Source organism: Sciurus carolinensis (assembly GCF_902686445.1).
Source record: "Sciurus carolinensis chromosome 19 unlocalized genomic scaffold, mSciCar1.2 SUPER_34, whole genome shotgun sequence".
Taxonomy (NCBI): Eukaryota; Metazoa; Chordata; class Mammalia; order Rodentia; family Sciuridae; genus Sciurus; species Sciurus carolinensis.
Window position 1 is genome coordinate 4,203,137 of NW_025920112.1, and position 18,346 is coordinate 4,221,482.

The 18,346-nt window shown below is 46.5% G+C and overlaps 1 protein-coding gene and 1 long non-coding RNA gene across 2 annotated transcripts; one reads left to right on the forward strand and one right to left on the reverse strand.

The window, feature by feature from the left end:
• Positions 1-4,104: 4,104 nt before the first annotated feature.
• LOC124973550 (olfactory receptor 2AJ1-like) lies at positions 4,105-5,046 on the reverse strand. Its single transcript, XM_047537424.1, has one exon. The coding sequence runs from the start codon at positions 5,044-5,046 to the stop codon at positions 4,105-4,107; it is 942 nt and encodes a 313-aa protein (XP_047393380.1).
• A 1,814-nt stretch (positions 5,047-6,860) lies between these two features.
• Positions 6,861-9,771, forward strand: LOC124973360 (uncharacterized). The gene is made up of 3 exons (XR_007106670.1): positions 6,861-7,050; positions 8,823-9,190; positions 9,534-9,771. It is a non-coding gene; the product is annotated as an uncharacterized LOC124973360 (long non-coding RNA).
• The last annotated feature ends 8,575 nt before the right edge of the window (positions 9,772-18,346 follow it).

The following is an 18,346-nucleotide window of genomic DNA, read 5'->3' on the forward strand; positions in this document are numbered from 1 at the left end:
ACATCTTTGAACTTACTATAGTGAGTCTCACAGTTGCAGATCTGAAAGAGCTCCAGAGCCAGACCTGCCCTCCATATTCCTGGTTTCCATGGAGCCATTTAACCCTGTCTCTTACCACTCCTGGTGGTTTACATAGAAATGGTACTCTTTCCTATGAGTTTTGCAGGACAACATAAGCCAGGAATTCCACATGATTTTGTAAAGTCAGTACCATGTCAGTGATCTGTTGGATAACTGAAATAACCTGTGCTGACAATTTACAGTGAATAGAGCTTAGCTTTGTGAAATTTTTGGTAGGTAAATTCACATTAGTTCCTTCATAGTGCCTAGTCATAGATGATTCAGAATGTCTATCAAAAGATTAATTTTGTATTGCCACTTGCATTGCAGAATTGACAGTATTGTAGAAGAGTTTTCAAAGAATGAGAACGAGCTATCAGAGGCGAGTCCCCTGGGGTCTACACCAGCATAGCTCCACCGAGTCCTTCATGGATCCTGCATGCAATTCCTCGTGGTTTCAAGGGTTCCCACAGCTGACTCTGCTGAAGGGACATGAGCAGTACAAACTGGTGGAAACCAAATTGCCTACAGAGTTAATTGCCTTCCTTATTCCATGTGAATTTCCCATCTTGTGGGTCTTGGAGTTCAAGAGCTTTGGATTGTGCTGGTGGTTCTCAATCACTTACCTGAAGGGACACCCCACAGCATGGTGCCTCAGCACGGATGGTCACATGGGCAGGCCAGGGTCAAGGAATGTGTTCCCACTCATGAAGGAGGTCACTGTGTGAATATATCCTTCAAGTTGTTGTTTTAGGATGACCCAGAGCTGCTTCCATGTCACTGCACACAATGTGCTGCAGAGAGATTAGGTTTAAAACCAACTCTCCTTCTAGCTCTTGCTCTCATTGGAAATGTAAGCTTTTGATCTGAATTTCCTCCTGGACTCTGTACCTTATAGGGACAAGCAGAGAGAGATACTAAAAGCTATTTGAAACAACATATAGTGGAAACTGACGGCACTCCCACATGTGAGTTGTCACTGAAGGGTAACTGCAAGCTCAGTGCTGTCCTTGTCACATGATCACCCTCAACATGCCGTCACCACTTGAATCCACACCCTTGTCCTCCGCTGAGATCGCATGATGCCATTTTATGCTTGTCAGTCTTCCATGCTGCTCTCTGTCTCTCAAACACATTTATCTTTCCCAACATTATTGGGTTCTAGCTCTTTATGGAGTTCTATATTGTATGAACTGATATTCAGCAGATGGTGTGTCTGAATGTTTTCATTGAGTCCCTACTCTTTTGTGTATGGGTCAGAATATTTAATATGTTAAGATGGAGATAAGTCCTCTGTGGTCTCAGAGGACCAGAAAATGCCCGGCTCTGTTAACTCCCTACACAGGCATGTTTGGTGCCAGTTCCATGGAGAGAGGCCATAACTGTTTTATTAAATGTTTCTGAAAAGAAAGAGGCCAAATGTTCAGCACTCCCACTTTCCTGGCTATTCCTCCAACTCCATCTCATAATAACTCATCTATTGCTAGGAGTCGACAGGGTTGCTTTTTGCTCATCCCCCAAACATAAGGAAAGGAAAACTCTGAATCAGCCAGGAAGCACCTCCCACACTGCCTCCTCCTGGTCAGGGCAGAGCTGGCACAATAAGGCCCACCCCCCTCCATGGCCCTCCTCTAAGTAGTCAGTGGGCAGTTTATGTACTAAACGTGCCAACTGCTGACCAAGGGTCTGACTTTAGCTGGCCCTACCTGACTGCCAATGGGAAAGGCAACTACTCATCCTGTATGTTTTGGGTATTAAAATACATTTTAATTGAGTGCGTACTGATCACCATCTTGAGGTTCAGACTCTGCAACTACAGAAGGAACAACTGTGTATTCAAGAAAGCAAATAACAAATAAGACAATAGGCATACAAGGCACTGCTTACTAAGTAGAAAAGAGCAAATCCACAGACAGATGGCACCACAGTGCCCTATTAAAATGACCCATCAATAATGACTTCTCTGAGTGAAATTGAAACAGACATCCAAATTAGAGGGAAAGCAAGATGCCCAAAAGGGTACTGTATGGGAAGAACAGAACCAGTGGATGAAATGGCTTGAGACCTGGCAGGGACAGTCCAGTGAAGCCCCGGGCAGAGCAGGCACACTGAGAAATGTATCCAGCGGTCATGGAGCTGGTCTAGAGGACTTGGGCTCACTAAGAGCTATGGAAACTTCAACAGGGAGAGCTGTCATGTGACTGATCCTTGACAAGGACCCCTAGTGTGTGACAGAGACTCAAAGAGGAAAGACAGACATCACCACAGCAGTGAGTGGCCATAGTGTGCCCAGGTGAGGGATGGAGGTCACAAACCAGGGGTCTACAGAGTGTTGATGGGGCAGGTCTGGAGTCTGCTCTAAGGACCCAGCCAGCAGGACTGCTGCGAGATGTCACAGGAGTCAAGGATGACATTTTTTTAAATAGTGTTCCACAGTTACACGTAATAGTGGGTCATCCTGTTTCCTAACAGCAAGACAGAATATGAGGAAGGCTTTTCATCATTCCCATGCCTAGGAAGCTGGTGCCATTCGCATCCCAATTAAGAGATGTCGCCCCCGCGGCAACAATTGCGTGGATATTTATTGGAGGGGCTGAAAATAAACTACTTTTCCTATATTCACTAATTTATAGAGGAAGAGAGACTTTGAGAGAAAGATAGGCTTTGCTTAGAGGAAGAGAAACTTTGCTTAGAGGAAGAGACACTTTGCTTAGAGGAAGAGAAACTTTGCTTAGAGGAAGAGAAACTTTGCTTAGAGGAAGAGAAACTTTGCTTAGAGGAAGTTTTAGAGAAAGAAAGGCTTGCTACGCTTATCAGAGATCTGTTTCTTCTTAGAGGTGTGTGCTGCATCCTGTGAACTAAAGGGTGCAACCTAGAGGTGTGTTCTCAGTTCTCCACTCTACGATCTGCCTTCTGCTGCTGCCTACTGCTTCTTACTGCTAGCTGCTTCTCTTCTCTGCTAGCTGCTGCCTTTCTCTGCTAGCTGCTGCTTCTCCTAGCTGCTTCTTCTTACTGCTGCTTCTGCTTACTGCTGCTTCTTCTCTCTGCTAGTTGCTGTTTTTTGCCTTCTGCCTACTGCCCACTTATATCCCCTCCAGGAGGCGGAGGTCGGGGCCATGCTAGTTGAGATCAGGCGAGGAGCCAGCTGCCCTATCATGGCAAAGGTTAAAGCGAGCAGGCACGAGCAGGAGCACTCGGGAGCACCTGTGCACATGTTGTGTGCGTGGACTTAATTGAATACGGCCAATGACAAATCACCTGGGTGTGCTTATGTTAATTAACCTCCTCACTGCCGATGTGATCAAAACAACCTCCGGCTGGCTGCCAGGTGACATCCCGGTGCTGTTCGCATGGAACAAAGAGACATAGGTCGAGGCTCAGTCTCTCATGGGTTATGCCGTGAGGGCTGTACCTAACAAATCCCCAGGCCACACACACTTGTTCCCTGCTTGTCAGGACATGGGTACACCCAAGTGTGGGTTGGACACTCAGGCCTCCACGACCGGACTGATCCTGCAGGGACACACAGGCAGCCCACTCCCTCGGAAGTCACCAGGAGGTGCTAAGCAGCGTGGTGGAGGACATCACTACAGAATCCACCATCCACTGCAGCACTGAGTGACGTTCCCTTTCCATCTTATACTTCGGCTTCTGTGACAACCTTGAATACCCTCAGTGAGGTTTGCCTGTTGTTATTGCTTGACAAGGCACACCCCAATAAGTGAGTCTAAGTGCCTAGTGACACAGAAGGAGAAAGTCGTGCAGTTGGTACAGGGAGTCACACTGGGAGGATCAGGGGAGCCCATTATAGGGAGCACTAGAAGAACCTAGGACCACGTAGTTGCAGTCCTTCTAGAACTCTTGGAAACAATCACTAAGTGTAATGAGACACAACTTTTGCCTGCTTTACTCATGCAACGTGTTTATGATAGTTCAACTGAGGGTTCAAGTAATAAAACTTTGAGTTTAACCTAAGAACAAACATGAAGGCACAGCACTCGGGTTCATGATTGAAAGAACACAATCTTCAGGCATATTTCCTGTTCACTTTTTATATGGGAAGCTACCTCTGAGCAGGTTCTTCATGGCCGTCAAGACATCTTTGTTCCGGAAGCTGTAGATGACAGGGTTGAGGGTGGGCGTGACGATGGTGTAGAATATCGCCAGCAACTTATCCTGGCCTGGGGTGTGGTATGACTTGGGTCTCATGTAGGTGAAAATGAAGGGCCCATAGTACATTAGGACCACGACCATGTGGAAGGAGCAGGTGGAAAAGGCCTTCTTCCATGCCTCCAATGACTTCATCTGCAGGACGGTGAGAAGAATCTGCACATAAGATGCACAGATCATGGAGAGAGGGATCAGCAGGAAAATAACAGCACTCACGTCAACCCCTCGTTCATAGCGTGAGGTGTCTGCACAGGACAACTTCAGCATGGCAGGAACTTCACAGAAAAAGTGATCAATGGCCCTAGAGTGACAGAAGGGGAAGTGGAGGGCCAGCCCTGTGTGGACGGTGGCGTTGAGGGCCCCAACCAGCCAGCACCCCGCAGCCAGGAGCACACTGACCCTCTCACTCATGAGCACTGGGTAGCGCAGGGGGTGACAGATGGCCACATAACGGTCACAGGACATGGCGGCCAGGAGAAGGCACTCGCTGCCCAGCAGTGTGAGGGACAGAAACACCTGGGTCCCACAGCCTGCGAAGGAAATGGCTCTGCTGCCTGTCAGGAAGTCAGCGATCACCTTGGGAACGATGTTGGAAACGTGCAGGATGTCCATGAAGGAGAGGTGGCTGAGCAGGAAGTACATGGGGGTGTGCAGGCATGGGTCCCTGTGGATGAGCAGGATCATGAGCGTGTTTTCCGTCAGGGTCACGATGAAAGTGCCAACCAGGAAGGAGAAGGAGACCAGGCTGGAGAGGGAAGCGGAGAAGAGCCCCAGGAGGATGAAGTCGGTGCTGGCAGTGAGGTTGTCGGGTCTCATGTCAAATCCTGCTCTTCCTACAAAGAGAGAATTCACTCATTAGAGCAAGAAAGCAGGGCTGCACCTCAGTGTCCCCTGCACAGGTCTGTGTGGTGAGTGGAGTTACTGAGCATACTCTGTAAGCAGGATCACGGCTTCTCGGCCCGTGTTGGCAGAGGACTTGTTCCACAAAGCGGGCCTGCACTTGGTCCGCTCCTTGGTCATGCTTAGCTTGCTGAATTGGCCTGTGAGCCTCTGTTGAGTCTCAGCATGTGAATTAATTCCACGTACTGCATTTACGTCCCGTCTTTGGTCAGCTCTCACCTTCTCAAGAGGCCTAACCTGCACATGCTTCGTAAAATGCCACTGGACCCCAACTCCCCTGGTCCTCCTACTGCTCTGCTGCATGGGTTTGCGGTCCACCTTCACCTTCTCTTTATTAAATGAACAAGTCAGTTCCACTTATCACTCACTCCACCTGGGTTAACCTCATGACCGACACCGCCCAGGGCAGTCAGGGCCATGAGCAGTTGCTGGATCCTACGTGCTGAGCTCAGGACTAACACAAGTGGACCATGCGAGAGGGACCGTTCTCCACGGGCTTGGGGTGTGAGGGTCCTCCTCCAAGGGCACGCTCCATGCAGCCCATGAATAAGTCAGTAAATACACAAGTGGACAAATAAACAGTGAAACTTGGTTTTAAATGAAATTTTAAGTAGATGAAGCTCATGGAGGATGACATGTAGGATGATTTCAAATGTCATCCTTGTTTATGTGTAAGAACTGAAAGCCACATTTAGTCAAAATCAGCAATGCATCTTTATAAATATATTTTACTTTTCTGTTTTCGTATAGAATTTGAATCATAATTTTTTATTCTACATGAAAGGGATTATAGGTGTTAATGTTATTTATTTATGGAAGGTGGTTACATAAATCTTTACATTATAGTTATTTATGATTTCCTGTATATATGATCTGTCCCTTAATATGAATAAATATATATATTATATACATGGGTATACATATTTATAAATAAAGGATGAAATGTATGGATACACTAATATAGGTTTGCATCCTTTAATACATTACCCAATCACCTAAAATTAACAACAAAAAAATTGATCATCTCATTGAGAATTTGCTTTTGAGTTTAAATATAATGAATTTTAATTTTCACAATGTGGAAAGTCACTGACAGCATATAAATGATTTAGTTGATCATATTTTATTTTCATAAGTGCTGATTCATTATTATGAACTCCATGAATCCCTGATCTTACTTCTAATACCCCTGAGTGCTAGCAGCATTTTGCTGTGATCCTGAGCCAAGAAGGCCAGCACTGCGAGGGGGTCGTGACCCTGCCTGAGCCCCTGTTCTGGCTGTTCCCACGGCTCTGGCCCATGGTTCAGAAGCCTTGATGACACACTCAGATGGAGACTTAGGGGCAGTGAGCCTCCTGTGAGCTGGTTGGTCACAAACATTTCCCAAATCAGTGCAAATCACTGACAGCTCAAAATGAGCAATACTGTATCTCTGGAAGCATATTCTCCCTCTGGTTTTGCTTTTCCGATTAATTATTCACTTTATTAAAGTCACCTCATGACCATTTACTGCTGAGAACACTATGCTTAGCAGAACTGCCGGCCCATTGCAGGTGCCATTAAAGACTTGCCAGAAGACAGAATTTTTTTAATGATTTACAACATCAAAATATTTTAAAGTACTCATCACTTTTTCCTCCTGAGCATCTCTGGCTTGCCTTTGTGTTTCTACGGCGTTCTCGTCATCTACACAGCCACATCCACATTTTCTCCCCGGCCCAGGAAACCACCATGGCTCAGTGTGGGCCCCTCCCCATCTGGCTCCCACCTCCGGGTGCACAGTCTATGGGGCACCTGAAATCTCTACAGGCAGGTTTCATGAGTCTGCCTACCCCACCATCCTGAATCTGGAATAGGCCTACGATGCCAGAATCATTAATGAAATTACACCTCTGCCCTGCGGTGGCATCTGCATTGATGGTAAGAGCTGCCCTTGAATCCAAGGACGCGTGTCCCGCAGAGAGCTTGTAAGGATGTAAGGATGAGCGTGTCCCGCAGAGAGCATGTAAGGATGGGGACAGTGTGGTGCCCTCCCTGCAGTTTCTCTCTCAGGGGAAGCTCTTGCCCAGCACAGGCCGGTTCCCCACCTCCCTCCACAAATTCCAGGTAATGCTGGCGAGGGATGCTACACAGACGCCACACCCACCTCTCACCCGTCTTCAGACTGGCCCCCAAATACATTCTCATGTGATTTTAAGACTTTAACTTTTCATGAATTTTTAAATCTGTTTTTCTACAAATTCTTGTTATATTTTTTAAGCATCTCTGGATACCTACAGTTCAGTCATTTGGAGGAAGCAAGGAGTCAATTCTGTCCAAAGTTTAACCAGCGTCCTTAATGCTTCATAGACTGTTTACCTGAGCCAAAACAGACATTTCATTTTAAGGGAACACAGACTGTGGTATGGAGAAAGGAACAGAGAAAAGCATCAGCACGAATCATGTAGGTCATTTCAGACAAAAGAAAAAAAAGCTTTAATAGAATGAAAGAAATAGGCCAATTAGAACAGGACAGGGAACCGACAGGGAAAAAGCTCAGTGTCAAGGGTGAAAGGTCACAGTGGACAAACAGAATTCTTTCAGAGGCCCAAACCAGGGGTAAATACAGAGTCACCACCAGGACCTCATGGTGACACAGAAACTCTTCCCAGACCCTGTCAATCAAGTCTTTGGATTCTTGCTTTTTAACATAATATCAACTGGATGCACAAAAATTTAGCTAACCAGTGTTTTATTTGTTACATTTAGGTTATTTCTCAGATGTTGTTAGTAAAAATGATTTAATGAATAGTGTTATCTCTAAGTTTTCTGTTTCCAAGGCAAAGCCAAAATTTTGTTACAGTTTATACATTTATATGTCTTTTAATCTACTGATAATTTCAATTGATGTTACATTTATTGAAATGAAATTCTGTTATTAAATTGTTGCAATGAATTAATTTCTGAAAGCTGACGTGGTATATATCAAAGTTAATTTTTAGGTCAATGAAGGAAACAGTGTGTTGTGTGTGTATATGTAAATGTATACACACACATATAATTTTCATAGAATGCTATACATTTTGAATTTGTAGGAAAATATTAATGAAAACAAAATTCACTAAATTGGGCAAGTGGGATCTGGGAAGGGAAAATCCACCGCCTACCAGTGCCGTTGCTGGCTGCTCTTAAAATTTCTATTAAATTGAAATTTGGGGAATCTTCAACCAAGCATAATTCTAGTCCAGTTTACTCAAAATGCTTAGCGCTCACCATTTTATGAGATGAAAATTCAAAATATCATGTTATAAAGAAAGCTAAGTTACCTAGCTGCCTCTAGTTATGCCACACACATGCAGTTTAGTCCTAATGTAGATGCCTCCTCGGCCTCCTCGGGCCACATTTTTAAGTAACAAACCCTCCCGGCGTCACATCCCCTCACCAGCAGGGCCTGGCACCGGCCTTCCGCGGGCACAGCAGGGAGGCGCTTGGGTACCTGACCGCCTCACCTGCCGGCTGGCTGCTTTCTCCACACGCCGACTCTCCCAGCGCTCTCGGGGGCTTCAGGGGCTTCGTTTCTCCAAACTCGCTTGTAAAGTCCCCTCCATGGGGACCTCGTGCTCCCGGCAAAGAGTCCCCAGAACCCCGCGGGCCTCAGGACGGACGCCCAGCGCCGGGGCGAGGCCTTGAGGCTGACCTGCCGTCCTCTGCAGGCTCACCCGGAGCACGGAGGGCCGCCTGGAGCACCGAGGGCCGCCTGGAGCACCGAGGGCCACCTGGAGCACCAGCACCGCCCGTGCACCTGCAGGGCCTCCTCCCTCAGCCCACCTCCCTCGGCCTCAACAGTGAAACTCCGCAGGCGACATTCTCCCCAGCTGTTGCCTCACTTAGCCTCCTCTGCTCACCCGGGCGCTGGACACCTTGCCCCGTAGCCCCGAGTGCTGGCGTGTGCGGGCAGACGAGAGCGTCCTCGGAGGGGTTGAGGCCCCCGGAGGTGCCTGGACTCCGCACTCCTTCCGACGAGCCGGGCTGGGAAGCGCCGTGCACCGGAGTCATTTAGCACCAGCACGCAGAAGCACAGGTGGCAGTGCCCCTGGGAGCCCAGTGGCAGCGCCTGGGGAAACAGCGGTCTTTCCCGGGCAGCGGGAGGGGCCGGGGCCGGGTCCCCAGGGCGCGGCCAGGGAAGGAAGTGGCGGGAGCACGCAGAAGTGACAGGCCGTGGGCGCCCAGGACAGCCCCGAAGATCCCCGGGGTCCTCAGCGAGGCCGGGTGTCAGGGGAGAAGGGACGAGGTTTTGGCATCACTGAACCATGTGGAATTAAAGTTATGATAATGATGATAGCAAAAAGGAAAAAGACAGAAAAAGTATTTTTCAAAAGAAAAACGTTGTCCTGATTCTTCTCCACCCTGCTCTGTTTACTTAGCGTACTCTATTCCTGCTCTTCCTGGAGTCCTCTGCTGCTGCCACCACCTGACCAGGGAGGACAGCTGAGCGACATTCAAGCAAAGGACGCTGTGAAGGGAACCAGGGGACAGATTAGCAGAAGTGAGGAAAGGAAGCTGTTAATCACTGAAGGCGGTACTTTAAACTGTGGTGGGTCTTGAGATGATTTTTTAATTTAAGTGCTTTGTCTTTGACGATCACATAAATATGTTTGTGAAAGGTAGGTATATACATAAATGTTTAGCCATATTTATTTTCTTTGTAAATTTCACTTTCTTTAAATGTGTCACATTTATTTCTTATTAATTATTGTGAGTATGTAATCATTTGCTAACCAAAGAATTATTCTCTGAACACCTGAGTCCCAATTTTAATTTTCCTCATCTGAAGGAAAGCTCTCAGATTTTCAGTGGAATCAGCCCTCCAAGGGAAGACCAGTAGTTTGTAAGAAAGTGTAATTAAAAGGAGTAATTAAAGTGTAATTAAAACAGTTTCTAGCAAAACAGAGGAAGTGGAAGAGAAATATCACATATATCAATATAGTTTAATTAAATTGGGCAATGAATTACAAGAGGTGTCAGAAAACATTTAACATATAACTTATATGTCTAAAACTCCTAATAGTGTTATGAGAGTCCTATCCTTCCTATTATTGAATCAATGATGCATTTGCTTTTGAAGTATCTACAGTCTTCTTCTCCAAAACTGAAATAGTTCACTAGACAAAAAAAAACATAAGTACATAGGCAATAAGCTAATTGAAAAGTCCTCAGGGCCCATTAATCATCAGGAAAATTCAAATTCAAAGCCAAGTGCATTACTATTAGCTCACAAGAACTGGCCAAAATGAAAAAGTGTTGACACTTTTGGACCAACTGGAGTTTGTGTTCATGGCTGGTGAGTCTACAGCTCAGCAGACACCTTGAAGAGCAGTTTACTAAGTGCATCACACAGGTGACAAGAGGACAGAGACACACGGTGACATAAGAGAGGCCATCAGCAGCTCTGGTCACGGCGGCTTCACACTCAACACGGCACATGCACCTCTCCACTAAACAATGGCCTGATGAGCGTCGACCTCTCAGGCCAGGGAGGCCCACGCAGCAATAAAAGAGCAAACTCTGCTGACAGTGCAGACACAAGGAGAATTTTTAAAACTCATTGATCTTAGGAGGGAAAAATCAAGACACAAACAGTACCTACTACCAGTCTGCACCAAGATATAGGCCGAGCTGAAGAGGGGGTAAACCGGGGTTGCTGTGCAGCCTCACTGGGAATGGTGGCCAGGAGGCACCTTCCCCAGGCGCTGGTGGAATTCACAATGGGAATGGCTGGGCTCTCCTGTCCCACAAATTCAATCAAGGAAATCCACGGACACGAGGGTGGGAGCAAAGTATCAGGATTCATTAGAGTAAGAGAAAGAAAGCAGAGCTCCTGAAGAGAGCATGCCAGCAGCTGCCTGTTGTCTGGGTCTCTCGGGTCGACCTGCCTGCCGGTGATTGCTGGGGGCTGGGTTTCAGAAAGGGCTCCATCTCGCCTCCCTTGTGCATCTTCTTCAACGCATCTGGGAAGAGTAGTTTCCAAGCATTTTTTAGCACAGGGGTCGGGTAGGGGTATGCTGGCCCAAGCGGAAGCTTTTCAGAAGGCTTTGTGGCTGGTGGTGGCTGGGGTAGGGGAAGGGAAACCCAGGAAGAGCCCCGCAGGTGAACTGCCATGTCTCCTCGTGGCAGGATCTCCTCGCCTCTTTGGCTTCTCTGAGGCCCTTATCCTGTCCCCGTGGGTGCTCTGCCCTCCTGCCTGGGTGGCCAAGTCTCCTGTTGGGGCACGTAGAGAAACTTCTAGCCACTATTCAAGGCCTCACGCTGGCCACACACTTTCTCAGGCCCCTTGACCTCGCTGTTCCTCAGACTGTAGATGAGGGGGTTCAACATCGGGGTGAGGATGGTGTAGAAGGCGGACTCCACCTTATCGTGGTTAGCTGACCTGAAGGATTTGGGTCTCATGTAGATAAAAATGGCAGCTCCATAAAAGAGCCCCACCACCGCCAAGTGTGAGGAGCAGGTGGCAGAGGCCTTTTTGCGGCTTCTGTGGAGCGCATGTGGAGGACGGCAGCCAGGATGAGACCGTAGGACGTCGGGATGAGGCAGCTGGGCACCAGGAGCATCAGCACACAGCAGACGTACGTGACGTCCTGAGAGACAGATGTGTCAGCACAGGCCAAGCGCACGAGGCAGGGGACTGTCACGGGCCTGTCACCAGAGGCTAAGAGGAGACGCAAGAGTCGGGCACTGTCTCGGTGCTGGTTTATTCACGCACACAATCACACACTCACTGCATCTAACTCTAGTCCTAGCCTAACCCTGGCCCCACACCCACATCCCAGTGCTCACCATGACGGGTCTTAGGCCGGCTTCGCTGGGAGTGCATCCGACCTGGAGGGCGTGTGGAGGTTCACCGCAGGCGGAAGCAGAGGCTGATGGCCGTCTTCTCTGGTGTCTCACCTGACTCTGGTCATCCAGGGTCTCAGCTCTCTGATGTCCGCAGCTCTCCGGCGTCTGGTCCAGCCCTTGTCTCAGCTCTCCACCATCCCATCTTATGCTCTCTGGTGGGTCTTATAGTTCTTCTTGTGTCTGTCGAGGCTGGACAAGGTGTACGGCACCGGGTGCTGGGTGTGGTTGTTCTCCACTGTCTCTAATTGGTTATGCCTCTTTTTGGGGTCACATCATTGGATTTTCACAAATTTACATTATTTGAGTTGCATATCACACATAGCCTTGAATTATTCATGTAACATCCCACATAGTAAAGTCAAGTCTAGGAAGCAAAGCAGAGTACATCACGCATAACATTCCACCCCCTGAGCCACTAGGGCTCCTGAGAGGGCGAGTGGGTCAACACAAGGAATAGCACGCAAGGGATGAGAGTGACATGAAGGGAGGCCTAGCCCCTGCACAAGCCATGTCTAATTAGAGCTGTCAACAGCAAATCAGGTATGGGATAGCCAAAGAGCGTAAGCATCTGTGGTTAGGAGTCAGAATAATTCAGACACTGGGTCCTCACATAACAGGTATAGAGGGGGTACAAAGAAGTAAAATATTGCATACTGGTGAATAACACAGAGAAGAAATATAACTTAACAGCAGTAAAATGTGATCAGCATCTTTCTTGAGATTGCAGAAACAATATGTAAGTAGATTGTGAAGCACAACATGGTGAAGTCAATCACCGAGGATATCTCATCAAGATCCACTTTACAGCTCCACATAGGTGCAGAGGTGCAACATGGGCATTTTTCAGGTTTAAAGTGGGGTAACTGTCTAGAAGTGATCATTGTCCATCGTGGTGGAAAGAGTCTGTTCCAATGATATTGGAAAAACGTAGTTTAGTGGGAGCAGGACACCAATGATAGCTCAGACGTCTGCGTCTAGGGTCGGCGGGCATCTCCGCTGATCCGCTGCATCAAATGCATTGGATTCTGTTCTCCTGCAAACACAGAGGAAAATGCAGATGGCAACAATAATAAGGATTAGGCCAATAAAGAGGTTACACAGTTCCATCAACCAGTGCCAAGGGTTCCATCGGCATAGGCAGAGATACTTACATTTAAAAAGATTAGAAACCCTCTTATATAGAGATCAGTCTTGGACCATTTCTGCTAGATTATGTTTCATGACGAAGGCAGCTTTGTCCCCTAAAGGTACTACTTTGTCAAGGTCATGTTTGGACATGTCCGTGCGTTTAAAATGTGCCAGGTCAACTGCTTCAATTGCCTTCTCATTGTGTTGTAAGGTAGAGGCTAAGTGTTGTATTGAGCATTCTTTGTTGTTCAGTAGATGTTTGTGGAGTAATATATCCCCATTGGTGCAAAATACAAAACCCTCAAATGATTGGTGGTTCTAGGAGACTAAATGATTGGTGGTTTTGAGTGGTGTGATGCACTGATTGAAGCGCTGATTGGATAGGTGCTCAATAAAAGAAGAAGCTTCTGTAATAAATGAGTCAGCAGCTATAAGCTCGCCTGCTCTTACCTGGCTCCCGGTGTCTGCATGGTTATTGACACTACACACTTCACCCCCCATTACACGAGCTCCTGTGGTAAACAATAGATGTTGTTTGGCAAAATCTTGTGGTTCAAAAGATAGATGTGTGATTAACTTGAAAGGAGATGGTAGAGATTTCAGGACAAAACCTTGAGTGGGAGTGGACATCCACTTGCACAGCATTGGTAGTTAGATGGCATCTAGCTGGTAGATGGAGGGAGTCATTAAAGTGACATTGTGATGTCTCGTAAGTGTATAGTTATCCATGGAGCATGTTAGCAATGCATAGTTGCCCAGCTTAACTAGTCTGTCTGGAAACAAGATTTCTGTTAGGTCTGCAGCATGTAAGTCCATAACTGGATCTGCAGCTGTGATAAAGGTATTATGACTGATCTGATCTACTTGTTGTGAGTCTATGTACCAGGCAGGTTTACCTTGATTGGCACAATAGAATTGGTTAAGTGGCATTACCCATGTTCATCCTAAGTGTTGTGGCACGGGTTGAGTATGACAGACGATCATCACTAATCTCAAGGGTATTTTGAGGACGTTGATTTCACACTTGCCATAGTCACAGTATGAGTCTTCGGCTGGGTTGAGAATGGAAATACAGTCAGCGGTTTCATGTCCTAGTCCAGTCTTAAACAGGGTTTGTAGATCCTGGGTAGCATGGTCTAGTAATCTTTCAAGGTGTAAGCATTCGCTATCTTTTCACAAGGATGATAAAAGTCGGGAAATATTATTGCTGATTAGTGGTTGATCTGTATACGTGCCTTTCAGTTGTTGTTGTAGTAATTGTTGCTCTGTGTGTAACTTGTGTGTCCAGGCTGTAGCAGTGTGAAGAGAGGATGATATTGCACATATGGCTTCAGTTTGTTTTTCAGAAATCGTTTTCACTGAATTTATTTGTACACAAATTCTTCCATCATGGCTCCTGCGATCAGTGCACTGATGGCCGGAAGCTGAAGTGGTTTTCTACCATAGCCACAGCCTTTAGAGGTAAGTCATAGCAATGGTCAATGATGGAGAACTTCCAGCTGCAAGTCTGGAATTTCTCTGAGACATCAAGAAGATTGAGTGTAATTTCCACTGGTTGAATGTGTGGTTTGATGAGAAGTCTCATTAGCATACCCGTTTGCAGGACAAATGGTGGTGCATCCATTGTGACAGGTAGATGAGACAGAAGAAATAATACAGCACATTTAAAGTGTGCAGTATAGAATTTGTGAGTCTTATTATATCCGCCATGGTTGATCACACAAGGAGTGGTTCTGTTATCCTTGATGTAGCAATCTTTAAATGTCAATGGTATCTGGAATATTTTGTTCCAGATATAGAAAGAGTCTGCCAATTTAGAGGTGTTGAAGATTGGTGGATATGCAATAAGTTCAGCAATTCCCCCGACTTGACACACAGTAGGGTTAGAAGCTTGTAAAAGTAATATGGTAGCTGTCCATGGTGGTAAGCCGGAGTAGGCAAATATTTGCTTTGTTGCATTCCTGTGGTATGCCACCAGGTTAAAGTTCTATTGTCAGCTTCTGAGATGTCATATTGTATTCTGGAAAATTCCGTGTACTTACACCTCTCTGCGCATTGTCTGTCCTCACGTAGGGTAGGTGGTGCATAGTCTGTCGTTGGAACAATTGGGTTTAGTTTTGTTTCAGGGTCGCCTTTACTGAACTCACAGTGAGTGATGTCATTCTTCACACATACATCGTGGGATATAGAATAATAGTGTACCGTGGCACCAGTGTACGAGGCCAACACACGGCAAACTCCGAACGTGAGGTGGTGCCACGGGATTCCTCCTGGAAAGAGATGTGTGTTGCCGGTTAAGCCTGTGACAGCCATCCAGTGGTTGAAATTCGATGAATCAAGCGAAATCTAGTTCCCTGTTTAACTTTGGGAAGATGAAGAAGAGATATCTTGATTCCTGTATCCTTAAATCCGAGAAAATAAAAGGGGTAATCAGTCCAGCTTGTACCATGACAACTTTCATTGCATTCGAAGATGTGGGAAGCATTTCAGGATAATTCTGGAGTAATTCTGAAGTATTCATGTTGTATAATGCGTATCTTCCTCCGTTGGCAGTTGCTTTATCTAGTTCTCTGTAGTTTCGTGTAGTTTCGACTTGAACTCTGAAGGATTGGCTATATCTGAGGCACGGCGATGGCGATAAAGCGTGCTGTTTCTGGTAAAATTGCCAGGTGATAAGTGCTTTGTAAAGGGTGTCCTTTGCACCTGAATTGCCAAGTGTATTGTAGAACAATACTCCATGTTCAGGTTTGGAGAAGACTGCCTTAGGCCAGAGGTCGAAGCAAACCATGCCAACGTGGGCAGCATGGATGGAGGATTCCTTCCGAATGGTTGAGCCAGAGATGATCAGTCTCTGAGGCACGATGCTTGTCTGAAGACGGAGTCTGGACTCAGCGCTGCATCTGAAGGGCTCCTGTGGTTTGTGTCGCAGGGTGGGACCGGTTGAGGCACCGGGTCTGTGAGATGAGAGGGAATCCATCAGCTCGGGTTCCCAGAACTGCAATTCCGGCCCACATGTCCAGTGGCAGGAAGATGTTCTGAACCTTGTAGTCCCATCTATTGGTGTTGTACAGCTCAAATTTACCATAAACCAGTAAATTGGGAAAATCAGATACACACAGTGCTGATATATTCACATTTTCTAATTCCGGATACAGGTTAAAAAGGTGTGTGTCCTCACATTCCCCCCGAGACCATTCAGGTATGGGCAGAAGTGCCGCAGAAGTCGGTATTGATCATCCGGGTCTTTCCTCCAGTCTCACGCGTGGGCAGGTCCGTGAGATGGTCTCAGCTGTGGGCTATCCTGGTTCTCCTCCTCCATACGACGGTCAAAGGTACCACAGTCCTAAAAGATGTAATTGGCAGCACCGTAGTCATGTCTTGACGTCTGTGATGAGGACAGCCGAAGTATGCTGACAGGAACTTAAAGGAAGCTGCACGTCTGCAGGTGAACGTCTGGCCCAATGCTTGGGTTCCCGTATGCATGTGATAGTGACATTAGGTCTTTGATGTGACATCGCCACCACCTGGTAAGCTGGTGCTAGCTTTTGAAAGTATATTGAATGGATGGCGGGCCCAGCTCTTATATGTCTAGCGAATTCCGTGGAACAGCAATGAAGAGGGTTTTCATCATAAATGCTAGAGCTGTTAACTGCTGTGGCTTCCTTACAGAAAAGCAGTGACAATTATTTCATCTCTTCATAATACTCCTCACAATATGAGTAATAAACAGTCTCTGCTGCATGCATGCAGAATGCATATTTCGCCCAGAACAAGTTTGTGGTAATAGAAGTGTTATGTCCCCATGGCAGATGGTCCCAGAGTTTGGGTACATGGGATAAGTTTATATAATGTGGATGCCTGACAGGCAGTTTAATATGTCTGACATGTTCAAATGTGGCCTCTTTTCTTTTAGGTCCATATTCAGGAGTGGTGGCAGGAGCTTCAACTTTATCATTGTCCTCCTCCGTGGATACAAGCCCAGTAATGATCCCAAGGGTGGTGATAGGAGCTTCAGCTTTACCCCTGCCCTTGTTTGTGGATACAAGCCATGGGCCCACCAGCCCAATAATGATCTGAATCCATAACATATTATACCCCATATTACCAAGTTAAACGTACCTCCAGGTGTTAGCAGCAAAAGGAAATCTATCAAAGACCACGTAGATTCTTAGGATTGTGTGCAGAAGAAATTTTAAGTCCTCCAGTTGGAAGCGACCCAAGATCACTAGGAGATCCAGGTATGTGCTCCACAAGTGTCTTGGGACTCTGGTGTCCATCCTAAGGTGATTGTGTGTTAGAGTTTCCACCAGACAGATGGTATAATTCGTGATAATGTCTCCAACCCAACCGGCAGTCTGGTTGGTACCAGGTTGGTTACATAAGGCAAAATGTCCGATTAGACTACCAGTGATGTAAACAATAAAGACAACAGACAGGGAAACAACAAGAGTACGAACACAACACATCACTTTAAGCTTCAATGTCCTTAATGTGTTTTGGTTTTCTGGTCCACATAAGTTATTTGATTGCAATGAGAAATAAAATCCGGTATGCGAGTGTGATGTCAGATAACAGTGCTCTCAGTGTGGATAGGTCTACCATTGAGGACTCAGGTCCTTCAGTTTGGTGATGCTGAGGTCACCTTTCTGAGAGGTTGACCAGACTGAGACACCTGGTCCTGGTCCTACGATGTTGCCTGTCCTGAGTGATTTGTCATTCCTAGAAAGTATGATACATCTGTCAGTTAATAATGGTATGGATTCATCCTGGGACTTGGGTGTCAGGAAGAAGGATGGTGGGAACACAGTACTGAACGGGGAAGGTTTATGAAGCCTATATTGAGAGTTTACTTCAAAAGCAGCTATATTCAATGCCCTTTGGATGGGGAATTCTGTCAAATTTGACAGTATGATTTTCAGCAGTCTGTTGAAAGGCTCAGTGCATCTAGTTGCTATAGGGTTGTATGCCAGAAGAAAATCCCACTGGATATCTAAAGATGTGGCTACCTGAAGATCCCATGAAGTGTGATCCTTGGTCTGATGAAATGATTACTGGTGTGCCATATGTGGAACACCAGTTTCATAATGTCATGACCGTAGGGACTTGATTTGGTTTGGCGGCTGCGCGAGCTAGTCTCAAACCAGAATGGACATCGACCGTGGTAAAAGCATATTGGTTATGAAAGTTTGACAATGGTTCAAAAAGGCAATCTAGA

Coding starts and splice junctions, on each gene's coding strand:
- LOC124973550 (XM_047537424.1), bottom strand. CDS start 5,046: ATGAGACCCGACAACCTCACTGCCAGCACCGACTTCATCCTCCTGGGG.